This window comes from Emys orbicularis, chromosome 8 (genome assembly GCF_028017835.1).
Source record: "Emys orbicularis isolate rEmyOrb1 chromosome 8, rEmyOrb1.hap1, whole genome shotgun sequence".
NCBI lineage: Eukaryota > Metazoa > Chordata > Testudines > Emydidae > Emys > Emys orbicularis.
Window position 1 is genome coordinate 13,461,226 of NC_088690.1, and position 27,159 is coordinate 13,488,384.

At 41.1% G+C, this 27,159-nt stretch overlaps 1 protein-coding gene across 1 annotated transcript in view; it reads right to left on the reverse strand.

The window, feature by feature from the left end:
- Positions 1 to 27,159, reverse strand: part of USP24 (ubiquitin specific peptidase 24) — a 105,508-nt gene that overhangs the window by 68,086 nt on the left and 10,263 nt on the right. Inside the window, exons 2-11 of the mRNA XM_065409056.1 lie at positions 14,937 to 15,102; positions 13,801 to 13,868; positions 11,736 to 11,879; positions 10,740 to 10,862; positions 9,315 to 9,350; positions 8,560 to 8,625; positions 5,783 to 5,848; positions 3,296 to 3,370; positions 1,788 to 1,946; positions 531 to 645 (exon numbers count right to left, since the gene is read on the reverse strand). Of these exons, the coding sequence (XP_065265128.1) occupies positions 531 to 645; positions 1,788 to 1,946; positions 3,296 to 3,370; positions 5,783 to 5,848; positions 8,560 to 8,625; positions 9,315 to 9,350; positions 10,740 to 10,862; positions 11,736 to 11,879; positions 13,801 to 13,868; positions 14,937 to 15,102 (1,018 nt within the window). The remainder of the gene's footprint in view (positions 1 to 530; positions 646 to 1,787; positions 1,947 to 3,295; positions 3,371 to 5,782; positions 5,849 to 8,559; positions 8,626 to 9,314; positions 9,351 to 10,739; positions 10,863 to 11,735; positions 11,880 to 13,800; positions 13,869 to 14,936; positions 15,103 to 27,159) is intronic.

Below are 27,159 nucleotides of genomic sequence, written 5' to 3' on the forward strand. Positions count from 1 at the left end.
TGAATAATTTAATACAAGTCATAGCAAGAAACTTGGTACTTTATTTCAAAGGAAGAGTATCAATTTGAAAAGTCATTTCCATCTGAAAATTCTGTGCCTGCTATTATTACAGGCAATTCTTAAGATTACTAAAAGAGAAAAATCAAAGAAATACCCATCATTTCTCTATTTTTTCAGCTTGTTTTCTTTGTGTAATTGATAGCATATCGCATCTAGTCACTTTCAGTGCTTTGAAAAACCTCACACCCTCCCCTAGACTCAGCAAGTAGTAACCTAAAATACCAGCAAAGCTGAAAGTGCAACTGAAGAGGCATCAGCAGACAAAAAGGAAACAAGTGTGCTTCAGTATGCTTGGTGGTGGTATTCTCAGAACCCTTCTAAATAATCAAGTGCTATAAAGAAGTGCTTGGGTTTTTCTACAAAGGGCACTCTATCAGAAAACAGTTTTGAAAAGTCCAGTTGACAGTTCCTTGAAGTCTATGACATTCATTCAAAATTCATAGTGTAAAACAATTGGTAAAAAAGCTTACCTTCTAGTGCAATTGATAGAACAGAGTTTTCTACTAGCCAGTTTAATAATCGGTCTGTATCTATTGCATTCTTTACAGATTTGGATACAGTGCTGTCTTCTATTAATTTGGTTACCTATAAATCACAGAATGTTAAAACTGTTGCTGTACTCTATATGCCCATCTCTCTCTCTCTCACACACACACACACACACACACACACACACACACACACACACACACACACACACACACACACACACACACACACCCATTTGAAAGGTGCACTCTCCTGCAAAGCCCAAAGTAGTACAAGCACCAGGAGACTATAACAATGCACTGCCAAAGGCCAGTTATTAAAAAGAGAAAAGCCTGCTGGGTACCATTATTACACCAATTTCCTAATCCCATTCTGTCACAGACAGGAGGGCCCTCCTGTACCGCAAACTTCTTTAGATTTACTAAAATTTTATTATTGCAGAACAGATTTCTTTTTGTGGCTCTCAGATTAGTTCCCTATCTCCATGGTAGTAAACCATTACACTTCAGCTCAGTCTAGTGATAAAGGTGACCAAAGTACAAGTTCCGGACGAAGCCCAAAATGCTGCATTTATGTAATTTCACGAGGAATGTGATACACTTATATCCAAGGGCCCAAGATTAATGATAAACACATTGGAGTTACTGATTTCAAATGACAATTAAGAAAGGTTTAATATATCCCAGAAACAAGAACTGAACCAAGAAGGCCTTCAAAGACATATAATTTGGTGGGCTTTTAAAAAAGCAATTTCTTGGAGTACTAAGATATACCAGCTTTGGAAGTCAGAACTGAATGACTACATCTGCATACTGTAAGTGACATCTGGAGAGGCTGAATTTAGAGTTTTGCTTTTTTATGCAGTTCCACATGAGGAATAAAATGTTTGCTAGCTCAGCACAGCCTTTGGGATACACCTAAGATTTATCTTACTACGGAATACCCATGAATGGCCCAGGCATGACGGAGCCTACTGCTCACAAATACAGCTGAAACAATAGTCCTGGAGAAAGCTGATATGACTTGGACTCTTCCCAAGGAAACCACAACCCTTGTATCCACTGCTAACTTGCAAAAATAATGCTTGTTAGACTGACTTCCTTTGTTCTTTACTTGGAATTAAGACTTCCCTAAGGCCACATGATTTACATAAAACCACCCTGCCCCTTTGCCTTTCAGACACTACTTTTGGTATAGCCAGAATAGCCTGTCATACTCAAACAAAAATTCAAACTTACTTCTTTGAGGGAATTCATTTTTGCACTGAAGTGGGGAGATTTTAACATGCGCAACAGAATGTCCAATCGTAGATCATCCACCACAGTTACAAGGTCAGGTTGGAAGCGCATACACAGTAGCTTTATAGCAGACAGGAGTTCAGGGATACTAACTAGCCTCTGTTAAAAAAATTTTTTTTAGTAACGGCTGTACAGATTTTTAGACATTTTATTTTAAGCATAAGTTCTGTCATGTTTTAGACTTGGATAATAGACACAAAGGGTAATAACAGTGACCTGGTGAAGGCTGCTTGATCTATAATCCACAATACTTTGTCTTTCTGTGAACATCTGTAGAAGTATTACTCACACTACTAGAAAGAATCACTATGCAGACAAAGTTTAGGGGTAAGGAAGAAACTTCTGTTGAAAGTTAAACGTGCTAAAATGTTCTAATTTGTAAGATACATATTTCATGTCTATCACTATTCTTTAAGTGCACAAACAGTAACATCTCCAACACATCACGATGACTATGTCTACACCGTGCACCTTACAGTGGCACTGCTGTGCCGCTACAGCCATGCTGCTGTAATGTACGCAGTGTAGCCACTCTTTTTTGTCAGCAGGAGAGAGCTCTCCTGCCGACAAAATAAAACCACCTCCAATGAAGTGCAGTAGTTTTGTTGGTGGGAGAGCGTCTCCCGCCAACAAAGCGCTGTCCACAGCATCGCTTTTCATCAGTAAATCTTTCGTCGGTCAGGGGAGTGTTTTTCTCACGCCCCTGACCGACAAAAGTTTTACTCACAAAATTTCAGTGTAGACATAATCTAAAATGATTATAACGAAAAAGACACTATAAAGACTCATTAGAAATAGAGGACAAATTCAGAACAATGTAGAACAAAAAAATGTCAGAAGATGTTGACATCTAATGATCTCCTCTGATAAAGATCAGCAAACTCTTTTGGAAACAATACAATATTTGTACCTGTAAACAGAAATGCAATTTTATACTTGCTACAGCCAACGCCTTGGATTTTTAAAAATATCTAGTCTCTGCTCCACTTAACTGACTTAGGAGCCTAAGTCACTTTTGAAAAGGAGACCTAGACCTCCTAAGTCAGTTAGGCATTGCAACACTCAGCCGAGCAATGCCTATGTACCTTTAAATATCTAGGCTATAGGGCCTAATGCTGCAAGGTACTAGGCACCTTAAAGTCAACTAGAATACAGGGTATTCAGCACCTTGCATGACTGGACCCAGGGAAACTTGTTGGATAACTATGAGGGGAAAGTCTTTTTAGACAGGAAGGTCTAACACTGAATAAGATTTTAAAGTGGGTCCTGGTAAGTACAGCCAACCCACCAGCACAGTTTCCTATTACAAACATTCTCAGTCTAAATTTAGCTCAAGTAATACTTTCCAAACAGAAACTAGTATAATTTGTTCTCAAGTTATGATAGTTTGGCACTTTTGACATTTACAGTAGTTTCTACGTGTATGTTTGATATAATCAGAACGTTACCTTGTCTTTTAGGTCCTTCTCTTCCACATTCTGTACATATTTAATCATTTTATGAATGACTGGATCCAGCATGGGCTAAGGAATTTGAGAAAATACAAGGACAATCATTTTTTATTTTCCAGATTTAAGTTACTTGGAAGATCTGGTTGCAGTAAAATGAAATAGCAGCTTCTCTCTCTAAAAAGGCCAAAACAACTTAAGATCACATTTACTTTGAATACATAAGCTAACACAAATATGGCATACATAAACCATTGTGCTGGTATGAACAGAGAATGAAGTAATGTAAAGGAAGAAGCCAAAATTTCCCAGATAAACTAACAGCAGCTTGTACCATAAAAGTATCTAGTAAAGAGATCTAATCTTTTCAACACACAACACTTGCTATACATACAATGAAGTCAACTTGACACCTAGTGTCTTATCAGCCTCTCTTCTGAATAGAGTGACCAAAAAACCCCCAAACCAGCTGCAATATTCCCAGCGAGCCAGTTTGTCTAACAGCCAGAACTCATGTGTTGCTTTCTCTCTGAAGGCTATGAATAGTGTATTGCCAGCAGCTAGAAATTACCACACAGCTCTTTCTATGCAAGCATATTTATTCTTAAGGTAAAAGTATTACAGAAAAAAACAAAAACAAAAAATAGATTTAAACAACATACTAGGAGTCACCCACAAGTCTTACAGGACCCTAGTAGGCCAAAGTCTTTCCAACTCTTTTGCAAGAGCTGGGGCCTCATGTTTCTTGGATCAGAAAGAAGGACCTGAGTCAGTTTAAATCCAGCCTTTTTATCCCCAAAAGCCCTTTCTTTGGCTGGCTGTCTCTGGAAAACCCAGTTTGAACTAGTACATATGCCAACCACTCCAGGGTGTGGTATTTCTCTTGATTGTTCAGTCTCAGTGACTCACTTTAATCGCCCTCACTGTTTTTAGGTCTTAGAGGAGCTCTGGTAGCCCTCCCCCATTGAAAAGAACACAATCATACATAAGCCATTCATAAATTTAATACAATGGCCCCTAAAGATACTGCACGGGGTTGCAATATCTGCCATAATTTTAGCAAAGGTATGTGGATCACAGATGTTTCTCTCTGGCCAGGGGCGGCTCCAGGCACCAGCGCAGCAAGCGCGTCCCTGGGGCGGCAAGCCGCGGGGGGCACGGGCCGGTCACCATGAGGGCAGCAGTCAGGCAGCCTTCGGCGGCCTGCCTGCAGGAGGTCCGCCGGTCCTGCAGTTTCGGCGGCAATTCAGCGGCGAGTACGCCGAAGCTGCGGGACCGGCGGACCGCCCGCAGTCATGCCGCTGAAGGCTGCCTGACTGCCTTGCTTGGGGCGGCAAAAACCATAGAGCTGTCCCTGTCTCTAGCAATGTATTTTCCAACTCATGCTCACATATACACCCTAGATCTCAGGGTACGTCTACACTTACTTCCTGGTTTGGCGGCAGGCAATCGATCTTCTGGGATCGATTTATCACGTCTTGTCTAGATGCGATAAATCGATCCCGGAAGTGCTCGCCGTCGACGCCGGTACTCCAGCTCGGCGAGAGGAGTACGCGGCATCGACGGGGGAGCCTGCCTGCCGCGTCTGGACCCGCGGTAAGTTCGGACTAAGGTACTTCGAATTCAGCTACGTTATTAACGTAGCTGAATTTGCGTACCTTAGTCCGAAGTGGGGGGTTAGTGTGGACCAGGCCTCAGTCACAAAGCTAGGAGTCCAAAGCAAGCGGTACTCATTGGGGCAGATTCTTGTCACACCTGTTTTACCCTGGGATAGTTCAACTGACTGCAAAGGAGTTGCTTCTGATTTACACTGATGAAGATCAGAAGATTCAGGACTACTGTCCTCAGCAAATGAATATGGATGTTCACATAATGAGAAACCCTTCTACTCATATAAACCAAGAAGTTAAGTTGAGATTTTCAACTGATTTTGAAAATCTCATCCCTAGACTACATAGTTGTAATTAAAAATGGCATTTCTACTCTCTTGGGTAAAAAATGGCACATATGGTCTCCTTGTTCTGGGTAGCTCCCCACCACTGTAATATGCAGAAATTTCTCTAATGCATGCAACATTCCTTCATGTGTTGTGAAAGGCAACTTATTTCCCCACCCCACCTTCACTTGTGAATGCATCTAAAAATTGGTATTTGCACATTTTACAGCAAAAGAAGTGTCACTCAACTAATATTAGCCTATGCAAAACAACTACCCTGCACCCTAAACCAGACATGTTTAAGTGTGTTTCAAAATTAACCACCACTTTGATAACTAAGTCAGTGATAAACTAATTCAGTTTTCCATGTTAAGTTTCCGATTCTCATGCCAAACTTAAGTACCAGTAGTGTTGCCTTCTGGTTGCCATTTTTTAAGAGATCCATTTTAACACAGAAAAAATAATACAAAACTCAAGGGAGCAATATAGTTGTGTGTTTCAAAGTTCATTTTTCTACTTTCTGAAATTAACTCATAAAATTGGTGTTTTACCTGCACTACAGAAGAGTTGAGATACTCTGCACACACCCCCAATGGCTGAACTAATGCAGAGACTGCCTGGAAGAAAGATAGTAGATATTTAGGCGCAGACACAGTAACCCCTTTTAAGACTGATGATTAAATTCTTTAAAACATAGGTGAAGGTTTACAAGCAGCATGTATCATACATCCCAATTATCCTCCCATTGCTTACAATTTTGCTTCAGCATTGAAGGGACTTCTTGTTATGATGGACAACACGCAGTCCAAGAAACAGATTTAAAATAATGGTATGCATTAAGTATTGTTTCTCTTGCTTGCTAACACAAAGGACCTTCTCAACTTTCAGTGGTTTTGTCATTTTATGGTTCTGTTATTAGAGTCTGTTCATGGTCTGTTTTGGTCCAATGCAAGAGCCAATAAATGCTTTGATGGTTCACTCTGCAGCACTGTAGAGTACAAATGCACGTTCTCTGGTGGAAAGCCACAAAAGAGAATTTCTTTCCCCAAATCCAACATTCACCTTCTTCATGAATCCTATCACTATCTGCCAGACGGCTTCAACAGAAAGTGGATTTCTGTGTAGGACCCAATGCTGAAGAATGTTCCTCATGCAGATCAGTCACACAAGGATTTTCCTTCACATATGGAATGAAAAAAATCTTGAGATCCAAGGTTTCCAAATTTTATCAATTTTCAAGCAGAGTGAAGGAAATTCACTTGCCATTATGACATACCAAGACCAATGTCCTCCTGAGAAGAGGCAATGACTTACATAATAGTGAGTGTCTCACTACAACCAACAGCCTGTAAGTTAAGTGTCCTTAGTCAAAAATCACTTTCTTAAGAAAGGAGTTACTAGTAAGTTAAGAGGAGAGAATCTATAGCAATGTCTAAGTTTAACGAGATAAACTCCCCTTCTGTCATATTTGCATATAAACTACTTGCCTCTCCTTAATAAATGTGGGGTGGCGGGGGGGGGGAGGAGAGAGAAAGAGGGAGGAAGAAGTAATCAACCCACTAAAAGGAAATAGCATTTTCCAAATTTGTAGTTCAACTGCAGGTGATGAACAAGTTATTACTTTACAGACAATTAAAATTTGAAATAATGTGCTTCTTCTCGGTATTCTGGTTCTTAGACATGGTTATTTAGATTTGAAATCTGTTATATCTGAGTCTTCTAAATTATATTCAACACCAAACACTGTTCGGCTTTATGAACCTAAGACCCCGTATAGTTTATGTAGTAATTAAATGTGTCAAATTTTGATGCAGTAGTTAACATATTTAGAGTTATTTAGTGTATAGATTCCAAGGCCAGAAAGTCCCATTGTGATCATCTAGTCTGACCTCCTCTGAAACACAGGTCATAGACCTTTCCCAAAGTAATTCCTAGAGAATCTCTCTTAGAAAAAGATCCAATTTTGATTTAAAAATTGCCAGTGATGGAGAATCCTCCATAACCCTTGGTAAATTGTTCCAATGATTAATCTCACTGTTGACAATGTACACCTTATTTCCAGCCTGAATTTGTCTAGCTTCAACTTCCAGCGAAGGGATCACGTTATACTTTTGTCTGCTAGACTGGAGAGACAATTATTACATATTGGTTCCTCATGTAAGTACTTAAAGACTGAAATCAAGTCAATCCTTAACTTTCTTTTTGTTAAGCTAACTAGATTCATCATCTTGATTTTATTGCTATAAGGCACATTTCCTAATCCTTAACCATTCTCATGGCTCTTCTCTCAACCCTCTCCAATTTTTTAACATCCTTCTTGAATTGTGGACATCAAAACTGGACACAGAATTCCAGCAGCGCTTGCATCAGTGCCAAATAACCTCTCTACTCCAGCTTGAGATTCCCCTGTTTACACATTCAAGGATCACTATTAGCTCTTTTGGCCACAGCATGGCACTGGGGGCTCATGTTCAGCTGATCATCCGCCATGACTCCCAAGTCCTTTTCAGCGGCACTTCTTCCCAGGATATCGTCCCCCATTGTGTAAGTATGGTCTACATTCTTTGGCCTACATTTAGCCATATTAAAATGATATTATTTGCTTGCATCCAGTTTACCAAGCGATCCAGATTGCTCTGTTTTAGTGACTTGCCCTCTTCATTATTTACCATTCTCCCAATGTTTGGGTCATCTGCAAACTTCACAAGTGACGATTTTATGCTTTCTTCCATTGATAAAAAAGATAGATGAAATATATGAACCAAAGATTTTTTTTAAATAATTTACACATGGGAATCACCTTCCCTGCAACTGAAATGCAGCTACTTCAGTGATAAATGCTAAAACTATGTAACAGTTTACACCCACTTAAAACTGGGATGCTGAACATAATTACCCAAATTGAAATGAATTCAGGACACCAATGCTAATAACTGCTCTCTTCTGGGTAGATTCATGGGATCTTTAGTAACAAGTGGTTCAGACTTTGTTTTTCTTTCAAGCAGCAGTAGAACCATAATGCATTACAGAACTTTTAGAGCATGGTAACAGAGTACACATGGCTAGTTAGGATGCAGCTGCAATGTGTAGATTTAGACCCCAGCTTGCCAGGTGTCAACTCTCCGTAGAGACCAACTCTAAGTCTCATCTCAAATACAGTTCCCTGACCTCCAACCATTCCATACCAAAGAATTATCACAGCATTCTTTTTGGAGCACTTCTTCTGTACTGAGGAAAGCATTCGACGTATCAAATTACCAGTATCCCTTGCTATAGAACATTAACATATAAAAAAAAAAAAAGAGACATCAACAGAAGACTAACTTACCCCAAGTTCAATATCTTCTGAATGGAGTTTAGACTGAATTGCTGAAAATCCACCCAACTCTGCAAACTGCAAAAAGCAATAGCAAGTCAATGAATTACAACAGTCTGCCTTTTAATTATGTGATTAAAGCACATATTCCAGGCTTTAACTTGGAGTGTATAAAGCTTTGTTCTCCAATGATCATCTCTGAAATAAGAATTCAAGACAAGATGCTTGAGCTGTCAACAAGGATCTTTCACAGTGGGATTTTAAGTTTAACATAAGACTTGTGCTTTCATGTCTATTTGATGGCTCACTGGAGAACACAACATACTATTATGGTGGAGTCCTGGGTTCAAAAGCAAGCTTGAGATTCTACCTCCTTAAGCAAAGGTGGGTAAGGGGAAGAAGGCTAGAAGATCCACATAGGACGACAAGCTGAGGGACAGCAGGCAGGATGCATCTCTCTAGCATTCCCTAGCAGCTGTTTGTGGAATGGCACTGCAGCCTCAGAGGTGACCCCTGGCCTTCCTCAGCTGAAGGGTACAAATCAGTAGTGCAAAGGTGGGCAAGGAAGAGGGAGGCAACCCAGCATGATTGCCTTGGCAAGGACCTTACCATCTATGTTGGGCAGGGTTAAAAGCATAAAACTCATTGCTCTACATGGTTGTCATCCTCTATGGGAACAAATATGAAGAATCACTTTTGATAGCAATGAATTAAAGTGACAGACACCATATACTATCAACAGTTCTTTTCAGTTTAGCTTTACCTACCCTGTTTACCAGATCCACCAGCCACCCATGAGGTTCCTAGACAATTAAAAAAAGTTAATTGGCAACATATTTTAAAACAATATGTGAAAGGCAGATTTTTTTTTAATTGTGTGCTGCATTTAGCATTTTGGGTTAGTTAGCTTTAAGTATGTGCTACTACTTCAAAGAATATATTAATGTGTTTATGCTACCTTCTTAACTGAGTGCAGCTGGAGCTTTGGGTTGTTCTTATTAACATAATCCTTTTTTGGACAATCCCTGTCATCACTGACCATGGGTTGTGGCAACATTAAGCTATGAGGCTGCTGACTGACACAGTCATAATTATAACTTATCAGTAGTGTGGAATATTACGGAAGAACTTTCCCTGAATTTTGGCAAAGTTTCTTTTTGTTTTCACAAGCCACGAGCTTTCTTTTTAGCAACAGAGTGATAACCAGAGACTGAAACCTTATTTATCCACACAACAGGTACAGCACCTACAATGGCACTGCAAGCCTCACATTGCATCTCTACCAGAGTGCCACCACCCTGACCTGAAGGGACCACCTTTACATGTATGAGACTGAATGAGCATGTAGACTTGATCAGTTCTGAACTGTCTGCTGAGACTGCTAACAAGAGGGTTAATTAAGATAGTGGTTTTGTGGACTAGAGCAACTAGGTCATTTTATATAGCAAAAGCTAGAGATGTTAGATCAGTGGTCTCCAACCTTTATTCACACAAGATCACTTTTTGAATTTAAGTGCAACCCTGGATCTACCCCACCCCTTCCACAAGGCCCCACGCTGCTCACTCCATCTCCCCTCCCTCCATCACTCACTCTCCCACACCCTCACTCACTTTCACTGGACTGGGGCAGGGGGTGCAGGGTCTGGGCTGGGGCCAAGGGATTCTGAGTGTAGGAGGGGCTCCGGGCTGAGCCTGGGGCAGGGGGTTTGGGTGCAGGAGGGGGTGAGGGATGCAAGCTCTGGGAGAGAGTTTGGGTGCAGGAGTGGACTCCAGGCTGGGGCAGAGTGTTGGGGTGCAGGAGGGGGTACGGGGTGCTGGCTCCAGGAGGGGGCTCAGGGCTGAGGTGTGGGCTCCCGCCAGACAGCACTTACCTCGGGCAGCTCCCGGGTGACGGCACTGTGGGGCTAAGGCAGGCTCCCTACCTGCCTCAGCCCACGCCGCTCCCGGAAGCGGCCAGCATGCCCCTGCACCGCGCCCCCCCCCCAACCCCTCGGGGGTGGGGGCGGATGTAGCTCTGCATACTGCCCCTTCCCCAGCAACCAAATTTGGTATTCAAAAGCCACTCAATATTTTTAAAAGATTTACTTCAGCTTATTTTGGATAAGCATTTACATATATTGGATAAGCCTTTTATACTCTCGGGTTCTAAAGCATTTCTGTTCTATAAAACAGACAAAAATATGTATGATCACCTTCTGGAAAGTAGATATGGGCGAGACAGCATACAGATTTCCTTCTCCAAAGACTTCTGCCCAGTTTCTCTGGCATACCTTCATTCGATTCTTGAAATGGTATTCATTGTCAGGGTTAAAAGCCTTGAAACAAACAAACAAAAATCAACCACAACGTGGCTTATTTGTGAGTCTCAAAGACAGATCTTGTTAATATTTGACTTCAGTAGTTGAACACAGTTCTTGAGCATGGCTAATTTTTCCAAGTGAAAGAGAAATTAACAGTTTAGCATGGATAATTCATGTTAACGATACTTAGTACTTAACATATACAGTATTAAAACTTCAGAACACCGTACAAACAATCTCCAACAATCCTCCAACTTGAGGCAGGTAGATAGCCCCTTCTTGATTTGCTTCTACAGAGAGGGAGGACAGACTGAAAGGGGGTTAAAGTGATTTGCACATGGCCACAGTAGTGTCAGAGGAGGGATTAGAAGACAGGAGTTCCCACCTCCCAGACCTATGGTCATTCTTTTGGCAATGATAGCCTCTTTAGAACAGGAATACAAGCGAAGATTTTAGAAAGTGACGAATGATTTGAATGCTAAAAACTTGAAATACCTTAAAGATGGCTGATTTTCAGAAAGCATTGAGCACTCAATCTGAAAAGTCAGGCCCCTTTCGGGTCTCTCAAGTTCAACACGCAAAAACAGACATGCAAAAAATCATTACTCACTTTTTAATATTTTGGCAACAGTCTGAGTTCATGCTTTAAATGGTAAACAGTAACAACAGAAATATTAGAAGTCACAAGGGCTTTCCTGAAGATTGTAAACAAACCATCCATGATGTTTAAGAACGGATTTCTAGAGACTTTCATATTTTAAGGACATTAATAAAACTAATGAATATTAATTCCTTCTAGAACTTCTATTCTCCTTCAAAGTGAGTCAAATGTCTCCATGGATGTAAAATATTACCATTACAAGAGATTGCATGATAAAAATACAGTACCATTGTAAGCACACCCAGAAGGCCAACAGGAATTGGGTCTTGTTTCACTCTCTCTGCGACCAGATCTACTAGCAGCATCAACATGTTGTAGATTCCCTCATGGATTTCAGTACCCCATTTATGAACAGCACTCGATGTCAGCAGCTACCAAAATGAGAAAGATGCATCAATCTCTGGCACTGATTATTTTCAGAGTAACACTTTTCCCTCACAGTACTTGGTAGTACTCTAATAGAAATATGATTTATGATATCTTTATACAGCAGGAAGGTAGGAAAAGTAACAGTGATATTTATAATTTCACCATTTTAAAACTTACTAATTAGAAACCGGGTATAGCAGAGACTAAGAGGTAATTATCAAAATACACTGACGGTTTCCCTTGGAAATCACTATTAACTCAGAAAAGTTTTGTATGGAGGAGGGCCATTCACTTTACTGTCTTTATTTCTAAGTGCTTGAGTAACTCTGTTAACATGTTTGCAGGATGTTAGATAATCCATTTTTAATTCTTGCAATAAGCTTGTCACACAGCCACATTACTTTGCTTGAAGTCATGGTTTACTATATCACCTCTCGAATATAATTTTCCTTAGAAACCAAGGAAAATGTGCACTACTGAAGAGGTGGATGTTTAAAGAACATTTTTAATGGATTGGGAGGCAGCATTAAACCAACATGTTAGGCCAAACTGATAAGAAAACTACATTAGGTTTTTAAAAGGTAGAAACAGCAATTAAGTAAACATTACCAGCTGTGTTTGAAGTGCTTGCATTCAAATTACTAAGCTTTATAACCTCAAAGAACCCAAAGACTATTTAATTTATTTTTTAAGATTTTCGGAAACTACAGTGCATTAAGCTTCATAAGTGGCTTATGGGTATTTTAGAGTAAATGTAACCCAGCAGCAGACTTTAAACTTTTACCTCCGCAAACAGAATCTTTCAGCTACCCTCTTTCATCTCTCCTCCACCTGACATACACCCCAGCTATCCAGGATGAAAACTAAGTGGGTAGAAATCACCCAGTGGTTAAAAAGCACAGACATTAATCCCAAGCCAATTGGAACATGAATTTATTTTCTTAAAATCCTTCTACCTGAAATATATTTCTTCCTGGAAATTGCAGGGCTTAATAACTGATGTACATTTAGAAAATTATATACAAGACAATTATTCTTAACTCCTAAAATACCAGTTAGTTTCAAAGGTCTATCCCTTGTTTACCATTGGAATATGGGACCACAGATGCGCATGGCACTTTAGGTAGCAGGGTAAGGCAGTCTGCACCGTCAACCAGTGCTGAGACAGAAGCAGGACAGAGTTTGTTCATAGCTTTGAAAGGAAGGACAAAGTTTGAGACTGATGTGGAACGGGACATAAAGCCAGCAAAGGTAATTTTAAGTGGGACAGCGTGATATAGTCAGAGTGATGGGCAAGGAACAAAGTTAGGCCACAGATTATGGAACAGGATGGAGGAAAGCAAGATAGATATTGAGAACTCCAAAGCGTAGGAGTTCACACTAGGCCAGGCAGGAAATCAAAGCATGAAAGAAAGTTTTGGCAGTAAAGCACAGAAAGGAAGGGACACATTTTGGCTACGCTGTAAAAGGCAGAAGTGGCAGGAGTTAGGGGTCTAACTATGTAGGTTAATGGAGAGAGAGAGGAGTCACAGATGACTCCAACTTTTCAGACCTGGGGGACAGAACGATTACAATGGAAGAATGAGAGAGGAAGACTGGTCATTAGTACTAAAAAATAATACATCCTAATATTTATGGATCTTTAGACCTTCAAAGCACTGTATCAACATACACCAGTTAAGGCCACGATCCTGCAACTGACTCCGGATGGAGGGATCCATCCATAAGAAGGACCCCATTGATTTCAATGGAGCTCAGCACAGATGCAGGATTGGGGCATAAGTGTTCAATTCTACTGAAAAATTTATATGACCCCAGTCACCATAATATCTGAGGCACACATCAGAATGGACCAGAACAAACATTTCATGAAATGGACTCCCAAACACAAAAGTTGGATTTGTGCACTTTCCTCCCCCTTACCTTTTTAAATGCTTCAGGCATACATCTGTCCATGAATCTTTTGCAATTCTCATCAGAATCAGAAAGACCTTTTCAAAAAGAATAGAGGGTATATAATTTATGATTACCTCTGGCTGATTTCTTACAGCCTCATGAGCTCTAGATCTCAAAGCCTTGCTACTGAGGTCACAGAAGATGAGCTCACAAATAAGGTGTGAGCAAAGCAATAAGCATCCGATTGGGATGACATTACTCGTGCTATATGTCTTCCACCAAAAGGGACTGGAGGTCAAAGAAACTAGATCTCCAGCCTTTTAGAAATTAGGAGCAGTTTAATTTCCAAACATTCCATCGGGTACAACTACGTGGCATTAACAGAACTTCACCTCTATAGGTGTTTTTCCTTTCAACAACACAGTTTATGTTTTGATACTTGCACAAATCATTCTTGTGCTGCTCATCCACCATAACAAACTCACATACAACCTAGAGTATACAGTGCGTAAAAAAATTAGCTGAGAGTCTTCCACCAACACAACAACATAGCATAACCTCCTTTTAGCTCGCCAGAGGGCATACTGAAAAGCAAGTTCACGTATACCTTCAACCTCAGGAGTTGAGCATGTTGCTGCCACAGCACCATCAGCCCCTGACAACTTGTTGACCAGAAAGGAATCAACCCAAGTCTATGATATGGCAGAGTATTTCCACTAGGACAGCCTGGCCAAATAACCTACTCTACAGCTCAATATGGAGTGAGCTTGGACACAAACATCATTAATAATAATAATAAATGCCCAAGTAAATTAATACAGCTCTTTATTAACAGTAATTTTAAAAATGAAACCATTTTACATACAAAAATATTTACAATCTTTAAAACATCGAAAAAACTGCATGCCTATTCTATTCTACAATCAAGCACACATGAAGACAAAATTCAAACCCTCTTTGCAGAACCAGTATGAGCTCACAACAGCAGATTGTTAACTGTTCTAGAAGGAGTGCAATATTTTTGTATGGCACTAGTTAGTAAGTATAAAAATTGCAGTTTTCTAGAGCGTATCCTCTGTATACACCTTTACACAGAATTTGTAAGTACTCTTCCTAAATACACACTGAACCCATTAAAAAAAAAAGTCAAAAACAGAACTTACCAAGTCTTGCTAGGTAGGTAGATGCAATTAGGCACTTGCCCAGGGACTCTTCTCGCTTATATGGTATGGACCAGTGATCTGTTAAGACTCTGCTCTCCAGTTCGTACAAATTGGTTGTAGGAAACTCAATACCTTCTCCAGAGCAGTTCCCATTTTCATCATTTTTCTGTGAATGAGAAGAGATGCAAATGAAGGCATTTTTTTAGCTGTTCCTAGTGATTACTTAGCTCATCAACTCCTTTAAGACAAAATCCTGCCCTATCATTAGCATGTACAACTCCCACTGATTTCAAATGGAGTTGCAAGTATGTTTGAGGGCAGAATATGAAGTTTCAATTGAATACCCATTGATACAGGGATTGTACTTTCCTCTGTACATTTGTGTGTTTACATGTCTTATTTCCAGGCTTGCCAACTCATGATTTAAACTTAAGTCTTGTGATATTAATTTTCCTGGAGTCATGTGACAAGAGAATCTTAGCTGAAAAAAACCTGCCCTGGTTGTGAAGGAAAGATGGAAAACATGAACCCTAGAGGTTCAAAAAACAGAAGGCAAATTAAAAATAAGCCTGGTTTCTTTTTAAGTCTCAAGCTTTTAAGCCAATCTCAATTTTGGGGGTCCTGCCTCATGATTCTTGAGCACCTGGTGTTAGCAATACTGTATTTAAATAATATCTAACGAACACCACTGGTATTTTTATAATTTGATATCTAATAATTAAATACCAAACATTCTGTACTCAAACACTATCGCAGAACATATTACATACTAAAGGTAATAAATGACTCATGCTTATGGTGTGAAGTACTCTATTCACGTCAGAATTCTGCAATTTCATCTCAGTAATTCTCTACTAAATATTCACTGTGAAACATCGGACTAGGCAAGATACTGTATCATTTGATGTAATTCAGCTGTATGACACTATCATTTCCCCATTTTAAGAAACAGGACAGACTAAAATATTTCTAATACGCTGTACGTAAAGTAGTGATTTATCAAAAAACCCCAAACCTCAATCACAACCGTCCCTTTTTTACAGTCAAAATGAGTCACTAAAAAAAAAAAAAAAGCTGTGCTGTATTTTCCCCTCCCCCTCCCACACAGGACAAGAAGCAATCTGCAGCTCAGATCAACTTTACCCATTTCCTTGTAAATGCCACTGAATTGCAATTATTCCTGCATACAGAGAGAACACACAAAATTAGCCCAACATTCTTTGTGAAGTGCCACGTGAGGTAAAACAGTGATGCCAGATAAAATAATGGCCTGGGAAACAAGCTACCATTTCTTCTGTTTCAAATGCTGATCACCCAGTGTGCGGTGAGATAGTGAGGTTCACAAAGAGGAATTTTCCCTCTGACACTAAAACAGGAGGCAGAACTTTAACAGGAGAAAGGACAGAATGTTTGAATCAGGTCCTGCACCAGTTGGAAATAAATGAACACAAAAGTGCAGTAACAGCAACAGGATTGCACTCAGGAGAAAAGCAAGGAACATGTGATACTCCTGGGGGAATTCTGTGCCACGGCACACACAGAGAATTCATGTCCCCCCGCAGATTTCTTTGCTTCCCCACAGAAAATGACAGGGAAGCAAAGGGAAGCCATGTGGGGGCGGGGGACCTGGGAACGCCCATGGGCTTAGTTTGGAGAGGCACTGCCCTCCCAAAGGCTAGGCATGGGGGGCATGCAGGGTCACGTGCTACTGCCCCTCATTTCTTGGAGCACAGAGCTGCCCAGCTGAAGGAGGGTGCCGCTCGGACACTGCCTCATGGGTCCTAGTACTGGTTGTGCTCCCCTTCTGTGTGCTAGGAGCCATCCTGTCTTCTGTACAGGAATGAGTGCCTGCAGTGGGGCTGGACAAGTTGGTGGAAACAGGGGAAGGTGAATGGGATGGGGAAGAGGCAGTAGGGAAGAAAGGAGGGTGGTATAGGGCAGGAATGTGGGAGTGAGGGCAGGAGATAGGGGCAGGGGACGGTGGGAAGGGGGATGGGATGGGGAAGAGAAAGGGACAGGGGAAGCAGGAGCCCAGCATGCGGTGTTCCCTTGACGGTGGCGGCAGCAGCAGCTGGGGCTCCCCCAATAAGCAGGCCCTTCGAACTCCCCCAAACGAGCCCTCCCCCTGCACCTGGACCACCTCAATGAGCCCCCCACAGTCCCAGCACCCAGACCCCCACACTGAGCTCTCCACACACATACCCCCCCACCAAGCCCCATTACAACACGCTCAGACCCCTCCTGCTGAGGCCCAACCACCCTCACCTGGACCCCCTGCAGAGTTCCATTGCCCCTGCACCCAGAAAGCCCCAATGAACCCCTGTGCATCCAGATCCCCCCCATGAGCTGCCCGCACCCAGATTACCCCACACAGAGCCCTCTTATCCCACACCTGGATCTCCCCACATTAAGTCCTTCTACACTTGGATTCTGCTGTGCTGAACCTGCCTGCCCACAACTGGTGTGCCTGACACAGAATGGCAGGGCCCCAGGGTGTTTCTGGGGCAGGCCCAGCCCTTGTGCTTTGTCAGGGGTGGGTGCAGTTTCACCGCCGAGTCCCTGTCCCAGGGCAAGGGGCTGCAGGGTGCTCCCCACTGCAGTGCTGGAGCCTCCACATTTATTTATTGATAAAGAAAATTTGCAGAATTTTAAAATATTGTGTGCAGAATTTTTATATTTTTGGTGCAGAATTCCCTCAGGAGTAATATGGGGAGGAAGGACAAAGCATATTCAAGTGTCAAAACAAAACAAAAACAGAGTCAGGGAAGTGAAATGAACAAAAAATAAAGAAAGTCAAAAGAAAACCGAATCCATGAGAAAGTGGTAAAGAATTCAGCAGTCTGTTTGAGCAAATAATGGAGCTCCTAGTTCTCACTGCATCCCCTATATGGAGGTTTTGACCAGTTTATTTTAAAAAATTCTACCTTAACTATAACAGTTATTCAAGAGCAGTAAGTTTAGAAAAACTCAGAAAAATCCATGGCATTCACTATTACAGGTGTCACTGGGATACAGTGGCTGATGTAAAACACAACAAGGCTGGATATCATAACCATTAATATTTGTAGCTGCACAGTCCAAAAGAGTAATTGAGTCCAAAGCTTCAGGGCATAAGCTTGTCAGCAGACAGGAAGCAGTTTCCCCCACATCCAACTTTGAGAAAAACACTATATAGTTGGCAAGCAACTACAGAATTTTGTATTTCCTTTGAAGCATCGGGTATTGGCCGCTGCTGTTGAAACAGCCTGATCTGATGTGGTAAATACATTCCTATGTAATTTATGTCTGAAATTATTTTATTTTATTTTTGGGGGGGGGGGGGAGAGGGGATAGGAGGATAAGTAAGTTTTTTAGGTAAGAGGCATTTGAAAGCCTAGGGTACGTATGGAGCTGGAAGGTGTAATTTTCAGTTCAAGCAGACATACCCATACTAGCTCTAATAGAACTAGTGTGCTTAAAACAGAAACGTAGCTGCAGTGGCACGAGTGGTAGGACGGGTTAATCACCCTCAACACAATCCCATCTGAGATCCTAAGAATGTACTCGGGGAAGCTAGCCCATCCCACGGCAGCTACCCTGCTTTTTTAGTGTGTTAGTTCATATCATGAATATGTCTACTCAAGCCAGAGATCACACCTTCTAGCTCCAGTGTAGACATACCATTAATTAATTTATTATTGCTGAAAGATATTGGAGAAAAAACTGACAACATGAGTGCTCTAAAACAGTGGTTCTAAACTGGGGGTACACATACCCCTGGGGGTACGCAGAGGTCTTCCAGGGGGTACATCAACTCATCTAGATATTGGTCTCGTTTTACAACGAGCTACATAAAAAGCACTAGTGAAGTCAGTACAGACTAAAATTTCATACAGACAATGACTTGTTTATACCTCTCTATATACCATACCAGGGTGGCCTAACTGTGGCTCGTGAGCCGCATGTGGTTCTTTTACAGTTAAAGTGTGGCTCATGGAGCCCCTGACGCCTCCCCCCATTCTCTGCCTACCAGAAGCTCAGGCTTCTGCCCTGTGGCGGGGTGGTGGCTCTAGGAGCTTCTTCCAGAGACAACTGGTGCCTACTGATAGTGAGGGGCAAAATTTAAAGGTTTGCCTCACCCCCATAGCTTGAGTCACACACACACCCAGGCACGTCCCCCCCCCTTACCTTCAGCAGCCCCTCCCTGCAACTTCCAGGTGTTAGTTCTGCATGGAGGCAGCAGCAAACAGCTGGGAGCTGCAGGGAGGGGCCACTGCTTTAGCTCCATGGGGAGAGGCAGCAGCTGCTGTGCAGAGAGGGGTCCCGGCAGCACCATGTGACCGAGCAGAGCCAGCAAATCCTGGCAAAAATTGGGCGGGTGGGGGGGGGGGGAATGGAACCATGACCCTATGTGCCTCCCCCCTTGCATCACCTCTGGCAGTGGAGCAGGGAAGTGGGCGGGTTTTGGGGCTGCAGGTGCGCCCTGGCTCTTGAACTTCTGAAGATTGTCATGCGCGGCCCAAAGGGTCAGTAAGTTTGGCCATCCCTGTACTGTACACTGAAATGTAAGTACAATATTTATATTCTAATTGATTTTATAATTATATGGTACAATAATGGCGCTGAAGAACAGGGACGGAAAACTAGTAATTGACAGTACAGTGACGGAAGCGGTCTGCAAAGATTTCTACACCGAACTCTTCGCGTCTCAGATAAATGTCCCAGTACCAACATTTCAACAGACCAACGAGCATGTACTCCCAGTCCTTGTCAGCAAAGTTCGACATGCAGTTCACCAAATGAAGGAAGGAAAAGCCCCAGGTAAAGATGGACTGACAATCGAAATAATAAGAGCTGGAAGCCAAGACTGCTGGGAAACCCTTGCGCAGAGGTTTAGCCATTACTTGGAAATGCAGAAGATCCCATCTAGCTAGAAGGAGTCCAACACCATTCTGTTGTACAAGAAGGGCGATCATGAAGATCTAAAGAACTATCGTCCAATATCCCTGCTCTCACATGTCTACAAGAGTCTGGATGAGCATCAGCCGAGAGAGCAGGTAGGCTTTCGAAGGAATTTCAGCACAATGGACCATATTTTCCACTATAAACCAGCTATTGGAACATTCAAGGGAATACAAATTCCCTTTATGTATTGCCTTCGTTAACTATAAAAAAAGCATTCAACAGCATAGAGATCAATGCAGTGTTGACAACTCTTGCAGAGCAAGGCATCAACACAAACTATATCAAACCATTAAAGGAAGCAAATTCTGACTGCACTACAAATATAACTTGATTTGATATTCCCCTTCGCATCCCAGTCAAGAAAGGTGTGAAACAAGGAGACATGGTTTCACAAACTCTTCACAACCTGCCTTGAAATGGTAATGAGGTGGAAGAATTGGAAGGGTGGAATCAACATCAATAGAGAGAAGTTAAACCATCTCAGATTCACGGACGATATTAAGCTACAGAAAATTCTGCGAGAACTCAGCACAAAAAGCAGCCAAGTCGAACTGAAAATTAACGGCTCCAAAACGAATTTTATGTGGTCTGATACCTCGCCAAAAGCCCAAATAATCATCAAGGGAGAAGAGAAGAAGTTGAGCAATGTGTCTATTTGGGCCAACAAATTAACATGCGCCACAATCAGAAAGGTGAACTCTCGCAAAGAAAGAAAGCAGGAAAAATCAATAACGCAACACGCGCCAGCCACTTCAGCTCAACAGTACTGCCAACAATGTTGTACGGCAGCGAAACATGGACGCTGACAAAGACAGAGGAGCAGTAACTTTCTGTCACAGAGAGGGCGACAGAAAGAAGAATTCTGGGAATTTCAATCCACAGCAGAGTCCCCAATGAAGTGATCAGACAGTAGAGTGGAGTGCAGGACGTTGTTGTTGAGAGCACGCACAGTAAAATGCGATGGGCCGCGCATATAGCGAGGCTCACTGACTATCGATGGACTGAAGCTGTCGCCGAGTGGTACCCACGGGAACTGAAACGACCACTTGGCCGACCTCCAAAGAGATGGGAACATTTTATCGTGAAAAGACATGGCCGCACATGAAAAAGGAAGGCCAGGATATGAGAAGAATGGAAGGCGTATTGTGATCGGTGCAATCTATATGAGGGCTGAAGGACCGATTGATCAAGGTGATATGGTAAAAATGAGAAAGTAAGCAATTTTTCAGTAATAGTGTGCTGTGTCACTGTTGTATTTTTATATCTGATTGTGTAAGCAAGTAGTTTTTAAGTAAGGTACTTAAAACTTGGGGTACGCAAGACAAATCAGACACCTGCAAGGGGTACAGTAGTCTAGAAAGGTTGAGAGTCACTGCCCTAAAACATACAATGTAAGTAGTACAGTTGAACCTCCACACCAGTTTAAGATTTGGCCTCTTCAAACACTGCTAGCGGGGTGCTACCACAGCCACCTATCTACTAGGAAAGGGACTGAAATCACAACTCATTTCATGTAGACCAGAAAAAAGATTGTACATTTATTAAAACGAGTCATCTTTTTCTAGTACAAGATAGGATAATTATTAGTCCAGTAAAAAAGAAAAATAACTCAGATAGGTTCTGCACTCATGTGCCACTGACACCTAGGTCACCAATCTGACTCCTACTCAGGCTTGTAGTGACTGAAAACAACCTTTTAGTGACTGGTTTATGTGAAGTGAGTTGTGGACTCAGTCCATTTCTTAGTGGATAAGCATCATTGTTTTTTAAAAAAATAAATCCACTACTGGCATAAGTTTGCATCTTGTTGGCAGTTTTAGGAAAGGCTAACGGTACGTCTACACTACAGCAGCATAACTCCAGACACTTGCTACAGCAATGAAAGGGGTTTTTCCGTCGCTGTAGTAAATCCACTCTCCCAAGAGGTGGTATCTACGTCAATGGAAAAATTCTTCTGTCGATCTAGAAGCGTCTATTTTGGGGCTTAGGTCAGCATAACTATGTCACTCGGGGAGGGGGGTGAATTTTTCACACCCCTGAGCGATTTAGCTAGGTCGACCTAAGTTTCAGGTGTAGACCAGTCCTTATTCTTAAACTGGCATGGATGCTCAACTGCTACTACCGACATTGAACATGTTAAAGGACTTCAGCTGTCCATTGTGTGTGTCACTATTATCTTTCAGCAGTACTGACCGTTTATGCTTCCTTCCCCTAAGAGATTAAAAACTGTACAACAGAAGGTGATCACTTAAGTCAGTACCACTGAGGAAATGAGAGAGGAGATGTTAAATACAATTCCACCAACAATCTGCTGTATTTCTGAGGGGGTCAGCCACTTACCTGCACTAAAGTATAGGGAAAGGAATGCCATTTATACAAGGAAATGGTGATGATCGGTGGTTAGAAGGTTGACTTAATAACTTAAGCCATCATTTTGGGAAAGGGAAAGCATCCCTTGTCATGCTCCTTTGACTGGAGAAAATATAGCTGAGTTTTTCTTCTGCTAAAACCCTGCCACAAGAAGATATCAAACCTGATATGGGTAGTAACTCCCCTAGAAATGCATGACTGCTTCTTGTTAATATCATCCGTGGATACCAATTCAAATGGTTTATTATTCAACTTTAAAAAAAAGAATTAGTGTAGTGCTCTTGAAAATGAGGGTTTAATAGCAGATGCGAGAGCCAGATATCCTGCAGAAATGCACTATGCATGCATGTTTCAGTATTACACTATTTACTGAGGCCAATTGCAGATTTAATTGACTTTGGCAAAATTCTCTAGTTATGATTTATAATCAAACAGACAGCCACCTTCCTCAACTCCCTCTTAGAATTTAAAAGTATTAAATATTTTTGGCATTAAATGGATAATTTAACAGTTATCCAATACTAAGATTTAAATTAAATCAAATCTTAACAGTTAAAGTATTTTATTCTTGGTGTAATTTAGTATTAATAGCAACTTAATTCTGGTGATGTTTTCTTAATTTTACTTTAAGACTTTTAATGAAGTTCATAAAATAGAAACAGATATGGAGTCATATTTCTTTCAATAAGCAATGGGGGGCCAGAACCTTTCAGGATCTGGGATGAATACTAGAGGTCAATCTAAAAGTCTCACTAGTCCCCGCTAATAAATCTGTAGTTTTTACAATATGAAGGGAATGTCTCACAGCCAAGAACACAGATCTAAGTGCCTCAATTTGTTGTTTCAGAGACTTCTCCAGTGATTTCAATCGGTGCCTATATGTAAACACAACTCACACTGAAGATCAGTAAGTAACATGTTTGGAATAACAGTCCTAGTGCTTAAGCAGCACAGGATGAGGAGCCAAGAAATATGGAACCTGCTTCCAGCTCTTCCATAGGCATGGCTCAGTGACAATGGCTAAGTCACAGCTTCCTGGTGCTTCAGTTTCCTCAGCTATACAATGGCAATGGTACTTCTCTACCTAAGTGTGTTGAGGCATGATTCATGAGTATTTGCAAAATGCTTCAAGATGCTGAGATGAAAGCAGGATGAAAGCACTACATCAGATACTCATAAAAACAGGGAGCATTTATCTCTGCTCTCTGATCTGTAATGTTTGAGGTCTCTCAACCTAGGAGAGAGAAATGAATCCTGAAATTGAGACATGACAGTTCCAGTTCCTCTTCTAGTAAGCTGTCCAGAGGAATTTTCATATTTAAGACAGCATGTATGTTCTGCAGTCTGTCTGGGATCTCAATTTTTTAAAAAAGCTTTACAAATCCATCTTTAAAAAGGAAGATGGACTCTGTGTCTAGGATCTATTATGGCAGCTGGTGAAAGCTGATTTTTTTTTTTTTTTAAATCAACCACCCAGAGTCACTTCTTTGCATGTTATACAGTGATTTCAACCAAATATCTCAAAACATTTGGTCTACCTTATAAAGTGAGATGTAATGTTAGTCTTCTATTCATTTTATAAACTGGTGAACATCAGCACAGCGGTTAAGTGATTTCCCCAAAGTCACACAAGTGGCCGATCTGGGAACAGAACCAAAGATTTTTGACTCCCAACATTACCCTAAATTCACCTAATCCATACTGCTCACAGCAAACTTGGCGTCCATTTCTAATCTTAAGAGAATCAAAACTAAACTTTGCAGAACTTCATTAGTGAGAGTCAGTGACAGAGACCCATTGTGATTTACAGAATTTTACCAGTTAGTAAGTATGGTACATGGCAAAATGTACTATAAATGCGGTGTTCATTTATTTTGAGAGTGCAGTCTACCTTTAATTATTGATAATACTTCATAATATTTAGATAAGTGTTCTGCATATATATGGTTAGAATAATTAAGTTTTAGCAAGACAGAAGTCACTACAGCACTTGGCTATTAAATCTTGGTAAAGGAGGGAGACTGCTTCATGTGTGAAAATTATGAAGTGCACTGATTAGCAAACTCAGGAAGGTTCTACTTTATTGCTGTTCTGCTACCAAAGTGATACCAAAAAAGTCCTAGACTGCTTAAGCATTTGGATGATTTACCTAATTTCTACAGAAAGTCAACTCCTTTAGCTCAAATTTGTGCTATTTCACACAAATGTAAATGTAGCTTGCAGCATAGTATGGGAAGCAATTCACATTTAGTAGCACTTGTATGGGAGGATTGCTTTTCAGTTCACAAGAGATAAGTCTTAGGGTTAGCTCCACCTAGCTGAAGCTAACTGGGATTCTTTTTACAGGTGAATTTAAATATGCTCCCATCAAACCTCTAACTCAGTGTACACACACAGAGCAAGATGTAGGCGCTGAGCCTACTTTAGACTAACAGTAATGTTACCATGGATCTATCAGTGGGCTTAACCTTCTTTGTTACAATGCCTAATAACTATTAATAATGAGGCCCGATGGAAAATCTAAAAAGATGAACCTATTTCCTTCACTCAAAACTGCAAGCTACAAAAACAAAACCAGTGTACTGTATAAGATTGGATACAGGAATGCTATCCACACTTCCAAGAAGAAATCCTCTTAGCCCAAAGCCAGTCTAGAAATTAAACTTATTTAATTAAAATTTTATAAGAGTACTGCTGGAACTGCAATTCCTGGTTTCCAGGGTAATGGTGCGACGTTAACATTCAGTGTTCCCCAGCCCAGCTGACTAGATGTTCAAAGAGTCCAGCACAGTGCCCAAATATTAGTAGGGCTATAGCTGAAAACAAACAATGGGATCCTAAGCCTATGGTTTGCACACATTTGACTTTCTGGGGGACATGTGGCTTAAGGAAGGGCAATATTGATCCCTTTAGTACAGTAGTTCTCAACCTGCAGCCCAATCAGCATACACCTGCAGCCCCTGTGACATCCTCAGGTCCATACAGGTAGTATATATATTGTGTGGATATGGCCCAAACAACACAGAGAGCTGCTTATGCAGCCCACAATGGTAAACAGGTTGAGAACCACTGCTTTAGTGTAACCATCATACGGTCTGGAAACCATGACAGATCAGGAGGTGCAATAGCACCTATTGCAAACATTTTTTGGCCTCATTTTTAAAGTTAGGTAACTAGCATTAGTCTAGGAAAGGGGGAAATAAAGCCATCACAAGGAATGCCATTGATACTGTAAGCTTCTTCTGTGGCTATGTATATGCCATGTACATGTAAAAACAAATCTGAAGGTGAAAATGTTTTAAATACTATGACAATAAATATTTTAAACAGATTTGTGCACAGGTATATTCCACATTCATAGCTGCAATTCTATAGTCTAGTCCAGGGGTAGGCAACCTATGGCACGTGTGCCGAAGGCGGCACGCGAGCTGATTTTCAGTGGCACTCACACTGCCCAGGTCCTGGCCACTGGTCCAGGGGGCTCTGCATTTTAATTTAATTTTAAATGAAGCTTCTTAAACATTTTAAAAACCTTATTTACTTTACATACAACAATAGTTTAGTTATATATTATAGACTTAGAGAAAGAGACCTTCTAAAAACATTAAAATGTATTACTGGCACGCGAAACCTTAAATTAGAGTGAATAAATGAAGACTCGGCACACCACTTCTGAAAGGTTGCCGACCCCTGGTCTAGTCATTGCGCTGATGCTGAGGAGTAAATAATTATAAACATTTTGGAGTGATCATACACAAACATACTGCTTGCCAGAACTCCAACTAACAATCTTTAGTAGGAATTAAATATTGTGCCTTAATGAATGACAGATTTCCAGACTTAAAAAAGCAAAATCAGTAGTATTATTTGCTTCTGCCAGGACACTAGGTATTGACATCACAGTGCTGCAAGATGACTAGAGATATAAAAATGTTTGCCCAATGACAAAATAAGTCAGTAGGGAAAGATTTTTAGGATTCTAAACCAAGTATTAAATTAGGGTGATCACAATAAATCAGTAAGGAAAACAAAATTGACATTTCTCTTAAATCTTAGTATGTAGCACTAGCCACTAGGCCATCTTGCTTATGAAAATCAGCAAGTGCATAATTCTGCTTGCTATGAAGAGAACAAGAATATATCATGTCAGTTCTAAGCCTCCATACATGGAGCTTAATTCAGATATTAGTCCTGCTTACACCCACTTACTAATGTAGGAGTGTAAAAGGAGTCTAATGGCAAAACTTACACAGCAAGGAGCTATGATAAATGTAAATTTAAGTAGGGGGTGGCTCTCTAACTCATCTTCTTACACACTTCTGTTAGCTGCTCTTTTCCCCACCCACAACACTCCTTACCTTCTACTCCCACGGCCTGGGAACTACACCATGCTAGGCTCCCTTAAATTCCAAAGGCCACATATAGAGACAATGAGTAAGGAGGTGTAAACTTCACATTAGTGAAGCATGTGCAAGTAGAAAGGGAGTCTGCATTTGTGTAAATAAGACAAGTGGAGGAGCTGAAGAAGCAAGGTAAATTCAGACTACCCCGGACTCCTCTGAATTTGGCTCAGAGTGTGGCAGAAATATACATATTGAAAACTATTCCTATTGCAAATGTAACATACCCAAGTGCTTCTGAAAATAAGGGTTACAAAGAAATAAGCACTTCCTTTGCCCTCCCAGCCCTCTTCTTACAAAGAGCTACTGTTTGTTAATCCAAAAGCATTCCTAATGATCTGCTGGAATTAACTTCTAACACTGGCAATTTGTTTTTATCCCCATTTTCCTTCAGTATTTCACTTCCTTATTAAACAGCTGCCACAGAATAGTGCTTTAGACTGGGAAGATGACCAGAAAATGCAGCTAGAGAACGTTATATCAAAGACTTCCTGCCCAGCTGAGAAGCT